General features: G+C 42.2%; 1 protein-coding gene across 3 annotated transcripts; it reads left to right on the forward strand.

Moving 5' to 3' along the window:
* Window positions 1-244: 244 nt before the first annotated feature.
* rasl11a (RAS-like, family 11, member A) lies at window positions 245-13923 on the forward strand. Of its 3 annotated transcripts, XM_086166570.1 has the most exons (10): window positions 245-535; window positions 832-886; window positions 1408-1760; window positions 4981-5037; window positions 5159-5241; window positions 9226-9266; window positions 9345-9474; window positions 9693-9768; window positions 11680-11756; window positions 12560-13923. In XM_086166570.1, the coding sequence occupies exons 3-10, from the start codon at window positions 1604-1606 to the stop codon at window positions 12704-12706; spliced, it is 768 nt and encodes a 255-aa protein (XP_086022696.1). In that variant the 5' UTR covers window positions 245-535; window positions 832-886; window positions 1408-1603; the 3' UTR covers window positions 12707-13923. The 3 variants fall into 3 exon arrangements, with proteins under 3 accessions (XP_086022696.1, XP_086022694.1, XP_086022695.1); XM_086166568.1 differs by lacking the exon at window positions 832-886; XM_086166569.1 differs by lacking the exon at window positions 245-535 and having other exon boundaries at window positions 557-886.
* The last annotated feature ends 1009 nt before the right edge of the window (window positions 13924-14932 follow it).

Raw genomic sequence — 14932 nt, forward strand, 5'->3', positions numbered from 1 at the left:
CACAATAAACACAATTGTTCTCATTTAAGATTTTCAAGAACGTATTCGTATGAATCTGTTCGTTGGTTAGTTTAAGCGTATTTTTTATTTATGCCGCCCCACATACAAATACCCAGATAAACGGTCTGCGTTTTGCTGCGTGTGTGGTTTTACTTCGAAAACCTAAGCCCTTCCACTTCCGGTATCTCTCGAGGTAAATATGTGTAACTTTACACCACTTCCTGTAGTCCAGTGCAGGGACGTTGCAAGGGAGCGTCTGCAAACCATCTGCTCAGTTCGATTCTTCGTATCGGGATGAGATTTTCGGGCGGTGCTTCTTTGGGTGTCTCAAGATCGACACAATAAACTCAAAGGGGCGAAACAAGAGGATGAGCCAATTTTATGGGCTCGGTCATCACGGCGTTGTTGTTGGGACTACAACGAGGTTTGGAGATTAAAAACAGACACCGCCCAGCTGGGTGAAGAAACTAAAACATTGATTAGCCATCCTTGAAATGAGTGAGATTTCTCAGTATTATTTCTGCGAATTTGCCAGGTACGAGTCATGCATTTCAGAAATATAAAAAAATATAGTGACGAATCCATGTACGGATGGAAGTACAGCATTTAGCCTATGAATGAATAATGTGCATAATGGGGAAAGTCAATTCTATATAAACATTGTTCCATGATGGCATATTTAGACGATGCAATAATAAGGGTGCAGAATATGGGCGGATGATGCGATATCATACGATATAACACGATACCATGTGGCGTGATTATGATACGGTGTGATGGGATGCGATATGTATTCACACCACAATGCAATATTACATTTGGCCCCTAAAGGACAAGGGTTTGGACTTAAAGGCTGCACACAATCCATTACAACCTTTTTAACAAGGTAAGGAGGAAGAGAATAACCAGAAACTACACACCTCAACTGCAAACTACAACAATCGCACATGCGCACAATTGCACCCATGTATCTTATAGAAACTACATATAAACTTGGACAGCCAACTTCCACAGAATCTAAAATATGCACGTTTTTTTTAAGCCAAATAGAGGATTTTTTTTTAACAAGTGACAACACGTCAAAGATTCATTTTCATAAGATCCTATCTGTTTATTTACCCGCCCCGGGATCGTTAAAGCACGCTGGGAATAGGGAGCCCGAATTATCCCGGTCCCATGGGAATCTGAGAGGACGGTTCAAAGTCTGCCTCTCCCCTCATCTTCCTCCCCCAGCTCTGCTCTCGGTCGGTACTTCATTTCCCACTCAACTTTGCACACCGCAAAAGTGAATCTTTTTCTCTGAAAAGTCCCCTTTTTTTTAAAAATTGCCTTATTTATTACGGTACTGGTGCTTCTTGGAAAGAACTAGGAAGTATTTCGCTGTCTCAGAGTACTTTCTTTCTGCAGTACTGGGATGCATTAAAGGTGGTTTCTCTACGCGGCTGCAAATCCGGGACGCCGAAGCTGCACATCCCCTGCAGGAGTACTATGACACGGCCGGAGTGATAAGACGTCGGACCGCGTCTTTGGGCTTTTTTTATTTTTATTTTTTTTATCATTCCCCTTCTTCTGAGACCGAGCAGAGCCGATCCGGAGGCGCTAAATGCGGCTGACTGGCGACCCTGCGCCGGGAACCATGAACAACAGCGGGTCCGGGAACTTTCTGTTGGTCCCCATACCAGAGTATCCCCTGCTGGACTGCGTGCCCAACAAAACGGTGAAGATCGTGGTTCTGGGAGCGAGCAACGTCGGGAAAACCGGTATGGATGAATGCATGGACGGACGGATGCATGCATGCATGCACGCATGGATGGATGGATGGATGGATGGGCATCTTATACTTTGTTTTCCCCGCAAACATGTTTTTTTTTTTTTTGCACAATGCGGTTTGAGATGCAAATACAGTGCGTGGATTTCACTCTTCTCGACGTGACGTCGTTTAAATCATCACCAGACGCGTTTTTTTGTGATTTATTAGACCTACAGGGGAACACAGTGTCGACCCGAGACTGGAGAAAATCTGGGAATATATTTTTGTCCGACAGGGGGCGACATTTTCCCCTTTATCTTTACTCATAAATAAGTTTAATTTATATTTTTGTTGTGTTGTGTTGAAAGTCCCCACATTCATGTACTCAAAGATATTTTACTTTATTATTCTATTTTTACTCTCGCTTTTTTCTAATACTTTTTTTGTACTTTGGTGATTTCGATTTAATCAGTCGAGAAAGATGTTTTCATGTTATTCTTGCCAAAATCTTCTGGTCTTGGTTATTGGACTTGAATATCTTCACTTGAAGACCTTTTTTTAGTTCTTCGGAACTCCAAGGTTGCTACTCATAGCACTGCCTACTGTTACTATGTGACAAATATGTGTATCGAGTGTTTCGACCCCGAGAATACATTTAAAAAACAGCTAAAGTCTTACTACAATAATATGATTGTGTTTATCACAATCTGATATTACACTTTCAGTGTTTATCACTAGCAAGTACATTTTATTGTTATACTTTATCGAGGTGGAGCTGGCTTACTTTGAGTAGGCTGCTACTCGGCGCTGCCTAATGTTTGACATGAAAGTGACTCCACTGTTTCGAGATGCTTTTTAGCACCTAAAAATATATTTGAAAAACAGCTAAAGTCTTGATATAATAATATGAAAAGTCTATGGAGGTTCTCAGTCATCCAGGTCACTGAGAATTCTTGTTCAAATCTTCTTGTCTTGGCAAATGGACCTGAATTTCTTCAGTTCTTCAGAACTTCGAGAGGTTCTGAAGACAAGAATTCACCGTGACCCGGATGACGGAGAACCTCCGCGGACTTTTCATATTATTATATCAAGACTTTAGCTGTTTTTCAAATATATTTTCTAGGTGCTCAAAAGCATCTCCAAACAGTGGAGTCACATATTTGTGAAACATTAGGCAGCGCCGAGTAGCAGCCTACTCAAAGTAAGCCAGCTCCACCTCGATAAAGTATAACAATAAAATGTACTTGCCAGTGATAAACACCGAAAGTGTAATATCAGATTGTGATAAACACAATCAACATGTTATGCTACGCCGTTCAGAACATTGGCTTGTATCTTAACGCTTTTAGACCAAAGTATTAGCGTATTTAGCTAACAGTATGTACGAAATTATGCACAGCAGGCAGCTAAGTAATACTTTGCTCAGATTTAAGAGGAGAATAGAGGAGACACACTAATGCTACTATTTTAGCAGTATTTTAACCGTACGGCAACTCATGGCGGCGTAAAGCCAATTTCAGACTTCATTAGTCAACAAGCAGGCCATTTATCAGCGAGTTAAACATTCATTTCTGCTTCTCGAAGCCCCCCTTCTGTGAATAGCGTGTGGAACGTCAGAACTTCACTGTTTGGAAAACGTAATCGTAAGAGGTGGACATGACATCACGTGTTTCGCGGTGGGCGACGACGAAACTCGAAAGTCGCAGATACCGAGACGGATTTCGTCATTTGCGATATACGCGTGTCATTATTCCAAATTTATCTATGAGCAATGCGCCGAGGTATCATCCTTCAAATCTGAATAATCACAAATGAGATACAAATGTAATTTCAGGTATGTAACTGCAGAGTTTATGATTTAAATGACGAGTAAAGTTTCCGTGTTTCACGTGATGTCATGCGGGTGACCTCAGGCTGGACTGCAGACTGGGAATTTATCCCAGAAGATGCTTTCTGTTCAGTAAAAGTCAGGCGACAGCTTGCATTTATTGTCTACTTGTTTACATTTAATGTCGTGAAGCGACCGATATTGCCGGCGTTCATTTCCAGTGTAAATGCACCGTCAGCACGACATCATTCTGCCATTACGGGACTGTCTCAGAAAATTAGAATATAGTGATAAAGTTCTTTATCTTCTTTAATGCAATTACAAAAACAAAAATGTCATACATTCTGGATTCATTACAAATCCACTGAAATATTGCAAGTCTTTTATTATTTTGATATTTCTGATTATGGCTTGAATCTTAAGAAAACTCAAAAATCCTATCTCAAAATATTAAAATATCATGAAAAAGTAATTTTTGTTTTTTTAATTGCATTACGTAAGATAAAGAACTTTATCACAATATCATAATTTTCCGAGACAGTCCTGTATATTATTCGGTATCGTGTTTTGAAAGTTAGCTCGAAAACAACGTTTAAATGCCCTAAAGTATCATTCGATTTCCCGACACGGTGTAATTCACTCCCCCAGAGAGTCCGACTGTAAATTAAACTTGTTTTTTTTCCTTTTTTCATTGCAAAAACAATAATTTACAGATAGATAAAGATGCATGTGGGATCTGCAGCCTCACGTTCGAGGTAGCGGTGAATCATTTTCCCGGCTCAGACTTTGGACCTGTTTTGTTTGACTGGAATCGAGGATCGAAAAAGTTATTTGTCAGGCAAAGGTGAAATTCCGTCAACACACGCCGAGAGCAAATATCCGGGTGCGATGTAGGTCAGTAGGTTGGAGCGGGTTCGTGGGTTCTGTTTCGGACACGCCTTTTTTCGTTTTGATCTCAGAGGGGTCGTGACGTCACACACACACACACACACACACACATGAAAGTGGCGGCTTGTGTGAAAACATTCAGGCCGATCGGCTTCCAGGAGCATAACACATCGGTTCTTACATAAAAAATGCGTTTGCCGTCATGTTGCAATGACAGAGACGTGAGCTGAAAAGATTAAAAATAAATAAATAAATAAATAAATAAATAAATAAACAAACATATATGTATAAAGCAAAAAAAAAAAAAAAATCACCTTAAAATGAGGTATAGTCTCAGCAATTTTAAATTGATATGGTACTTCTAAATGCATTTGATAAATATAAACTTAAAAAGTAAAAAAAAAAAAAAATTAAATAAATACTTTTTATTGTTTACAGAGGAAAAGTTTCAGTGATATTATTTCCTCTATGTTCTTTTTAAACTGTTTCCATGGTGTCTCAATTGTTTCTGCAGCTCTGATCGTCAGGTTTCTGACCAAACGGTTCATCGGAGATTACGAAGCCAACACGGGTGAGTCACGGCAAAAAGCGAGAAACCCCAAAAATTCTCATTTCGTGCTCCCGACGCTGTAGGAATAATCGATCGGGTGGGTCCACCGTTCATTCACCCACCTGTCTCGATCTCTCCCCAGGAGCGCTCTACTCCAGAAAGGTCACTCTGGATGGGGAGGAAGTGTCACTTCAGATCCAGGATACGCCCTGCGTCGCTCTGCAGGTAGGACTCACAGCCATCTTTCCATCTGGGATCCAAATCGAAAAAGAGGACCGTGAAGCCCCAAACCGCAAAAATCATAGCAATGAGTTCTATTAAAGCCAGTTGGAGGGGGTTGATTTTTAACATTTTTCTTTTAAATCATAAAGTCATGAGCTGACTATAAATTGCGGAGTGATGTTCAAAAGCACCGAGGTCTTGAACCTCTTAAACATTTCTCTTTCTTTGACTCTCAAAGTCATTTCAGGAATGTGTTTGAAGTAGGAGGAAATGACCATCTCCTAGGCCATTATGGGTGTAATGAGTGCAACGTGACATGTAGCTCACCCCGCTAAACGTGGACGGTCTGTTTACGAAACCAGGACTCCGAGCTGCCCATTTCCTACAGAAGATAATAACAGCTGAGGAAGTGGCTCCTGGCAAGATGGAGGGTGATGCCGACCATCTCCCAGAGATTATACCCAAGTAATTGTTGTGTGGCGGGTTAGTTTAGGCAGGAGGAGTCATGTGTGCTGAGTAAAGAGGTCAAAGAGTTACTGTGTCTACTGAGGACGAATTCTGTCATTGTTGGATATAGGAGATGCCCTGATTTTGTCGTTCGAACGCAAGAATCTCTGAATGTACAATCTCTGAATGCTCTTTTGTAGACCTAGATAAAGCATACGACAGAGTGCCGAGAGTGGAACTCTGGTATTGTATGAGTAAGTCTGGAGTTGCAGAGATGTATGGTAGACGGGGTGCAGGACATGTATGCTAGCTGTGAGACAGTGGTGAGGTGTGCTGTAGGTGTAACGGAGAAGTTCAAGGTGAAGATAGGGCTTCATCGGGGATCAACCTGAGCCCCTTCTTGTTTGCTGGGTGATGGACAGGCTCACAGATGAGGTTAGACAGGGATCTCCATGGACCATGATGTTTGCAGATGACATTGGGATCTGTAGTGAGAGCAGGGAACCGGGTGAGGAAAATCTAGAGAGGCGGAGGTATGCGCTAGAAAGGAGAGGATTGTAGGCTAGTCGCAGCAAGACAGAGTATATGTGTGTGAATGAGAGGAACTCGGGTGGAACGGTGAGGCTACAGGGAGTGGAGATTAAGAAGTTGGAGGATATCAGGTACTTGGGGTCAACAGTCCAGAGCAATGTCAGCTTGATTGTCGATTTCTCCACATGTGCTGGAAACACAGGAATTCCTCGCAACCCAACGGTGACGTGAAATTAACAAAATGATAATAATAGAGTGCAAGTGAAACAGTAAAGTGCACTGTTGTATTAAACAGTCAACAAATTATAAGGCAGGGGGTCCAAACTTTATGCAAAGAGTGTCATATTTGGTGAGGCGAAAATATGTGAGGGCCGACCATTCAGTCTGACATTCTTTGCACCATTAGCATTAAATGCAAATGAACTATTTCATGTTTTGTTTTTTTTTTTATTGCAAATGGCATAATTTGTCTCAACACAACAGAAATTTAGAGACTTTCATATTCGAATACAACATAAAATGAGGAAAAAGTGTTTGACAGAAAAAGATTTAACATATCTATGTTCATTTGAAAAATTACACATTATTCACTATTAAATGCTCACTGTGAACTTCTAAAGTCTAAACATGTGAACAGGAAAATAACTCTAACAGTGATATTATTGGGAAGTGCAAACCATTAAGGGCCATGTGAATGTTCGTACGGTACCGTTCTGTACTGTAACAGGCAAAAAAATGACAGCATGAAGGCTGAAGTATATGAATATGTATAATTTGAATATCAAAAGTATATTTTTTTTACAGTTTAGTGCAAAAGGTCAGTAAGTAATACCATAACGGTATTCAGTACGATAGCATTTTGTTTATTTACTAGTACATGAAGTTAGTATGAAACGCTGAACTCTGCCATCTGTAACTAAACGTTTTCAGAGGTACATGTTTGCAAAATATGAAGGTGTGAAGTCATTGGTATAGATGAATTGATTTGGTGGCTTTTTGGTGTTTCAAACACCAAACTAAAATCGTCTTCCAATGGCCTGAAGCAATGAACATCTGCACAATGATTAAAAAAATGATGAGATTTTGTAAAAAAAAAAAAAACGAGCTTCTGTCATTTGCTGAAATTGAATGTGAAGAAAAAAATAATTATTTTTCAACATAGACATTTATGCATTTTTGTTATAGTCCTGTACATGGTATAACAATTCTGTTCATTATTTGATTAAATTATCAGTTTGCTGTCAAAACATATCATAATACTGTCATATTTAACTGTCAGTAAGTAAGATCATAGTGGTATGTGTTATATGGTTCAATAGCAGCATTTTGTTTATTTACTGGTACATGAAGTTGGTATGAAATGCCGAACCATCCGTAACCAAATGTTTCCAGAGGTACCTGATTGGAAAATAGGCGTCAGATTTGCACAGAAGTTTACGCGCAAGGTGCAAAATGACTCAAAGCCGGTCGTCCTGGGTGGCCGAGTTCAGACTTCAAAAGTCTGCGACAGCTGGTGTGTGTCGGTGAGCGCACATCTGTCTCGGCCACATGTCTCTGGAGTGAATCCAATGAGGGGCTGGAAACCCGGGGGTCGTTCAAAGGTAAATAAAGACAGCAGTGGTTGGTACAGATGGGATTGACGTGGCTTCCAGATCTAGACCGTAAGTCCATTTTACTGGATCTGACACCCTGAGACCTCCAGTAGCAGATTTTCCAAGTTTCTGGAACTATTTATATGATTGGCCATATGCCTCTATATTTGGCACTGGGATTGGTCCAGGGGGAACCCCGCCTCTTGCCCAATGATAGCTGGGATTGGCTCCAGCCACCCATAAGTGGTACAAATAATGAATGAATGAATAAATGGAATCAACTGGAAGTGAGGTTGCTTGCTAACAGAGAAGAAGGCCAGAGGGAGCTGCATTGCGTTTTTGTAGACCTAGAAAAAGCATATGAAAGAGTGCAGAGAGAGGAACTCTGGTATTGCATGAGGAAGACTGGAGTTGCAGAGACGTATGGTAGACGGGTGCAGGACATGTATGCTCGCTGTGAGACAGTGGTGAGGTGTGCTGTAGGTGTAACAGAGAGGTTCAAGGTGAAGATGGGACTCCATCAGGGATCAGCTTTGAGCCCCTTCGTGTTTGCAGGGTGATGGACAGGCTGACAGATGAACAGATGAGGTTAGACAGGAATCTGGACTATGAGTCGGTTGGAATGGATGGAGAAAAGTGTCAGGGGTACGAAGAGATGGAAGACAATCAGCCAGAATGAAAGGAAAGGTGTACAAGACAGTGGTGAGACCAGCGATGCTGTATGGCCTTGAAAAAGTACCAATGACAAAAAGACAGGAGGCAGAGCGAGAGGTTGCAGAGATGAAGATGCTAAGGTTCTCTTTGGGAGTGACCAGGATGGATAGGATCAGGAATGAGTCTATCAGAGGAACAGCACATGTTAGATGTTTCGGAGAGAAGCTCAGAGAAGCCAGACCGAGATGGTTCGGTCTCAAGGAAGACCAAGGAGAAGATTTATGGATGCGGTGAGAGAGAGGATATGAAGGTAGTTGGTGTGAGAGAGGAGGATACAGAGAATAGGGTCAGATGGAGAAAGTTGTTTTGCTGTGGAAAAGCTGAAAGGAAAAGAGGAAGAACTGAAAGTGAGGTTGCTTATTAATATATAGTGAATACTTACCTGATGGGCTTTTATGATACACCACATCAGACATAGGTCATACTTTGCCCAATTTTTTTGATGATTATTTGTCACAAGGCAACTTTGGTCACAAAATGCCTTAGATGGATGTACGAGAAACTCAGCGATCACAGGAAAATGGCCAGAGAAAATAGGGACAAAACATTAAGAACATCACATTTCTGACTAATGGGGGACTTTAGCCTGATGAACTGTTAGCCTCTCCGAAAATGAGAAACTCAGATTACGTGTCTCTCTTTTGGGCAAAAAGAATATCTGAAAATATCGTAATATTCACGCAGTATTTGTCCGTTTTCGCAGGATGACGCCGAGGGTCTTTACTGCCAAGAGCAGATCAACAGGTCAGACTCGCAAACTTATTTACGTCAACACGAGTTCACGGACTTGGCTAAGATATCCTGTCACGACGGCGCTTGCAGGTCGATCTACTGGGCCGACGGTTACGTGCTGGTTTTCTCCATCACCGACCACAACAGCTATCGTACCATCCAGCCCCTCTACCAGCACGTCAGGCGCATACACCCGTCTGGAAACATACCCGTCATACTGGTCAGTGTTTTTGCGCTGGATCTTCATTAGCATAACGTTCACATCGTATCAGTTATAACCGATAGCATTAGCTTGTTTGTTTTTTTTAAACGTCCTTTTCATTCTTCTGGTCAGATTCCTCTGCAGCGACTGAATCCTCTATTCCGATCCAAAGCAGACAATAACCCACTGACTCTAATCCGCATAATGGAATTTATTCTCTAATCTGTAATCTGCAGATTGGCAACAAGAGTGACCTGCTCCGAGCCCGACAAGTGCCGGCAGATGAAGGCGAGACGTTAGCGGCTTCGCTAGGTGGGGGGTCCGCCGGTCTTCTGTTCCGAATTCCATTTGTGATGTCATTGCCGATCGATTCAAGTTGAATCAATAATCTTTTTTCAAACCTCGGGCCTTGAAATGAACATGATAGCATTAATTTTTATTAATTTTGAGTGAATTGCAGTTTGTGCCCTGAAAGAAAAAAGACGGCAACAATTGTATGACAATTTTTTATTTTTTATTTTTTCACCTGTCATGTTGATTATTAGCACCTGCATAGGGATGCTTTAGTTTCATGCAAATGTTGCAAATATAATATATAAAAAATATATAAAACTATACATATATAAACCTTTTATCTGATTTTTTTTAAGTCACTTTTCCATGTGTATCATCGTCGACCATTAGGGCGCTCATTTCAGGGTATTTATCTTATTTCTAATAAGCTATCCGGAGTAAGCGCGGTGAAAGGTAGATTTTTTTTGCCTTGTTCAGTATCCCAAACAATTCTACATTGTTTTTTTTGTTATTTTTTCCACCGATACAGCAGATACAGCAAAGTCTGAGAGCCCGCCGGCTCGAGTCCAGTCTGGGTCTCTTCCAGAGTTTCTCCTTTCACTTACTTTTCTCTCATTACTGTCAATGTCAAACAAGGCAGATATTTTCCAAGTAAAAAAATAGGAGTCTCAAGTCTCGGTGAGATAATCCGCTTCTCGCAGAAGAGAAACCGTGTATCACCCAGGTTTATACGAAATAATGTCATGACTGATTTGGACGTGAATCAGGAGTTTGTCGCGCTTTCCGGCCGATCTTCCCGAAACAACGTTTTTAAAGTCGTCCTGCATGCGCCGAGGCTCACGTATTCATGCCTCCGTCTGTACCCTTGTTTTGTTACTTTTTTTTACCAGGATTAATGTGAAGGTAAAAGATGAGAAGTAAAATGAAAGAGCCTTCATGTACCTGAGTTCAGTTTTAACTAAAATTAACTAAAAACCTAAATATGCCATATTTTACACACTGTAAGGTGCGCTTAAGATCCTTGAATATTCTTTAAAATCAGCCGTGCTTCTTATATATGAATTCTTGTTGTGGAATTGAAGCGGGGGAAGCAAGCAGATGAACTGCGGTGAGTAAAGAAGACCGAACAGAGTTTCCGAGTGCACAAAGCGAGACGAATAAAGTTTGACCAAACTGTTTTTTTACTCTTTATATGCCGTATGTTTTATCATGCGCCTTATAACGCGGTGCTCCCTATGTATGAAAAATAGACCCATTCATTCATACTGCGCCTTATAATGCAGTGCGCCTTATAGTCCGCAAAGTATGGTAACACTGAATGTGGATTTTCAAGTTGTAAGTAGTCTTATTAGTTCTGAAATTCACTGCACCAGTCGTGATCTGTCTGACAGATAAGCTTTCACCGCAATTACTGGAAGATATTGGACACGATGCCGTTAAAACATGCCGTTCTTCTTCCTCTGCACAATGAACTCTTGCACACTATTTTGAATATTAAAAAGAATGTTCTCACTCCGTTTTTTTTTCTTGACCTCTCCTAGCGGTCAGTGACACCGGGTCATTCACTCCCCTTTTTGAACTGTCACATTTGGCGTTTCCGGAAACGATCAGCTGAGATTTCTCTCAGACTTAAATACGCATTGTTAGCGGTGTATCGCGAGCGAGAGGAACTATGGTATTGTATAAGGGAGTCTGGAGTGGCAGAGACGTATGTTAGACGGGTGCAGGACATGTATGCACGTATGCAGCGGCAGTTCCATAAACCCCTGATTCGTTGACGGTGGCCGAGAGGATAAAGGTGAATTCTCTGCCCCCCCCCCCGCCGCATTTCTGAACTATATCCTGCTCGCCGCCTAATGAGCCAGGAATGCTAAGTGTTATCATGGAGATAAGAGCTGTCCAGATCTTAACGCTGCCTCTGCCCTACAGGAGGGGTTTACTTTGAGGCCTCGGCCAGAGAGAACCACGAGGGAGTCCACGCCGCTTTCCTGCATCTCTGTCAGGAGGTGGGACTTTTATCTGTTGTGTATCTGTTGGTTTGTGAGTCACTGAGTTTCCATGCTCTCCAAATATTTTCCCCCTGCAAAGGCATTTGAAAATCTGGGCAGCGTCAGCCCGGGGGATTCGGGGTCGGGCGACGTAAAGGAAGGGAATACGATTCAGATAAGGAGGTTTTCGGATGCCGGCGTGGGTTTTTTCGGGGTGTTATTTCAGGGTTCGCGTCAGGTAATGGTTGTTATTTCAAGACTCGGCCGTCGGCGCACAAATATTTAAGCACTGTTTATTTTACAAATGAAAGGGAATATGATTTTCCACTGATGCCCACCAACAAATGTAAAAATACCCCCGCTTTGTTTATTTGGCCAAATTAAGTTTCAGCGAGCTGCTCAGGAAGATATCCATCATTCTTTACCGTGGGTCTTTCAGTATATGATGGAATGATTGGATTTTAAATAAGATTAAAATTATCAGTGAATTAGCAAACGGGCTACAAGTGAGTTGATAGGCTCTTTCCACCGATTCACCGGCTGCCGGTGCGGAAAAGGAGCCTGGAAAGGAAAAAGAAAAAAAAGACTGTTTTTTTCTTCGACACAAACAACCGGTTTAGTTTGCAGTTTGTATTTTCTGTTTCTGTTTATCGACGCCACGTGTAGAAGAAAACCCCGTTAGGATTTTGTTTATTTGCTCCAAAACTGCAGTCAGAATGACCCGGTTTGCAAGGTAAAGGAGAAAAAAAAAAAAAATCTTGTCTCAGTGATGCTTTTTTTTTTTTGTAATGGCGGAGTCATTCCGGCTTCTTTTCTTTCAGGTGGTCCGAGCGCTGGGGGGAGGGAACGGAGAGAAACGGCGAGGAGGCCTCCACCTCGCCAGGCCCAAATCTCCAAACATGCAGGAGCTGAAGAGGAGGTTCAGGCAGGTTCTCTCGTCCAAAGTCAAGTCGGCCACGACCCTCTGAGGGCCGGACGGGCCGGACGAGTCCCAACGAGTCCCAACGGGAGCTGGACGCAAACATAAGAGCTTCCATTTAAAAGCAAAAAACTCAATTCCTGGATCTCATTGGACGGAAGAGCACGATGAAAGACCTTGACCTCATAGCGATGACCTTGAAATTTTGGGAATTAAAGGCCACCCGTGGCTTGAAACGCCCGGCCGAGCTTGCTCCGCCGCGACAGAAGCATTTTAAAGAGCACAAGTGTCGTAAAAAGACACGGGGATGGAAGCCGGAGTGGCTTCGGCGTGACCTCTTGGACCGGGATGCTGCTGAGAAAACAAAACATATCAGAGGCTGAAGAAACTTCAGGGCGTGTCGTTGACAGGGACACCTTCAAATGACCTTCGTCAACATCGAAAAACGGTTGGAAACGCATTCGTGTCGATTTATCATCATCTGTCCTCCCTGGAAGATCCTCGAAACCCCGTCTGGTTTTTTTGCTTTTTCCCGCGTTTGTTGACGCGTGGAAGAAATCCGCCTTATTTTCAACCCCTCCGCCTTCCTGACCGCGAATAAACCGACGTGTCTCTGCATTCGGTGTCGGGATGGAAATTGAATTCAAACAGGAAATGACCTCGAAAACTCCAGTAGACTGAGACTAAATTTAGACGCGTTTCGATATTTGGCAGCCGGGTGGGGGGGGGTTGAATAAAACAAATCTCGGTTCGAGGTTGATCAAGTCCACATTTTGGCCAAGAAAGGAAAATGTCTGTCTTAGCAGGTGTTCTAAATTTTTTTTTTCTGGAATAACAATTGCCGCCTCTGCAAAAATCAAGTTTACAAACTGAAAAGGCTTTATCGTCGGTAAAAAAAACAAACCAAAAAAAAAACCCTACATTAATCTCCGAAAACCAAAAAAAAACAAAACAATCGTTTTTGACCGTTTCCACGCTCGAGAAGCCACGTTTGCTAATTGTGTTGAATATCAATCTGGTAGCCGTTCAAACGGAAGGCTTTTATTTCGAAAAACTGCCAAAACAGAGACCCGAAGTGAAGCGGAGCTGTCGGGTGAAGAGCTGCGAGAGCCCCTGAGGCAAGGAAGCTTCCGGTCGATCACGTGCGACGACAAAGCAATAAAGAGACACTACGAGGAGTCCAAGTTAGCTAAAGAAAATAAAAATAATGCCACTGGAACAACCTTTCTGCTAAAAAAAAGCGTATAATAAACTCGACGTTTGGAAACAGTCAGGGGTCTGTTCATTTGTCTGGTTGTGAAGCCCCGAGACGCTAACTTCCTGTTTAGCACTTGGCTCCTGCGCAGGAGACGAAATAAGTCGATATCAAGGTTATTGGACTTTTGAGAAGCAAAAATCGGATGGAAAAAAGAACAACTGTTTTGCAGCAGTTTTTTTTATCAGCGGAAGTAAACGGCAGCAACTTCGAGTTTGGCTGCTACAAACACGGGCGCTAATCCGTAGCGATGTTTCCGCATCCCATCGGCGCATCTTCATTTCACCGAAGATTTCGGTGAAAATCGCAAAAAATGTCTCGCGCAAAAACGCTCGCTACTTGCGGCGGCGCGGTTTAATATCAATTATCTGCTCAGATTTGTGAAATAATCTAAGCTAACCTACTGTCACAACCTCAGTTTAGCAAACTTTGATTGTTCATTGTGCTTTTATTTGTTAAAAAAATAAAGCTACGGTTGACCTGGGATTTGTCCAGACAATCTAAGATACATTTAACTTGACGTTACGCTGGAAACAGACAACGCTTGTTCCAAACTGCGACACAGAGCTGTCAGCGCTTCGTTGGTCTTCCAGGCGCCGCGTCAAGGCGAATGTCAAACATCTGAATCAATAACCCTAATCTTCGGAGTGTATTTCTGCAGACTGTCCCGACAAGTGACGTCATTCTTAAAAACCGTATCTCAAACCGTGGCTCCCGAGCCTCAGTTTGCTTGTTTTTTGTGACAAACTTTTCCGTCGTAGCTCAAAATATTTAAAGTCGACGTGTAGCTGTACCTTAAATGGCTCTTCATCTGGAAAGTATTTCATTTCCATTGTTTTTCGGAGAAGGTTTTAGTGTTCCGTGGAGTAAATAGTGAACCGGAGGTCTTTTTTTTTTTTTTTTTTCCGTCCACCTGAAGGAACTGCTTTGCAAGATGAGCCACGATGGAGCTTGAAGAAAAAAATAAGAATGAAGCCGAGAACTGGCAGCTCGAGTTTAAAGGGTTAACGTGGAATTGAA

This window comes from Fistularia commersonii, chromosome 19, assembly GCF_037954325.1.
Source record: "Fistularia commersonii isolate RoL2024-O1a breed Wild chromosome 19, RoL_Fcom_v1.0, whole genome shotgun sequence".
In the NCBI taxonomy this organism is placed as follows: Eukaryota; Metazoa; Chordata; class Actinopteri; order Syngnathiformes; family Fistulariidae; genus Fistularia; species Fistularia commersonii.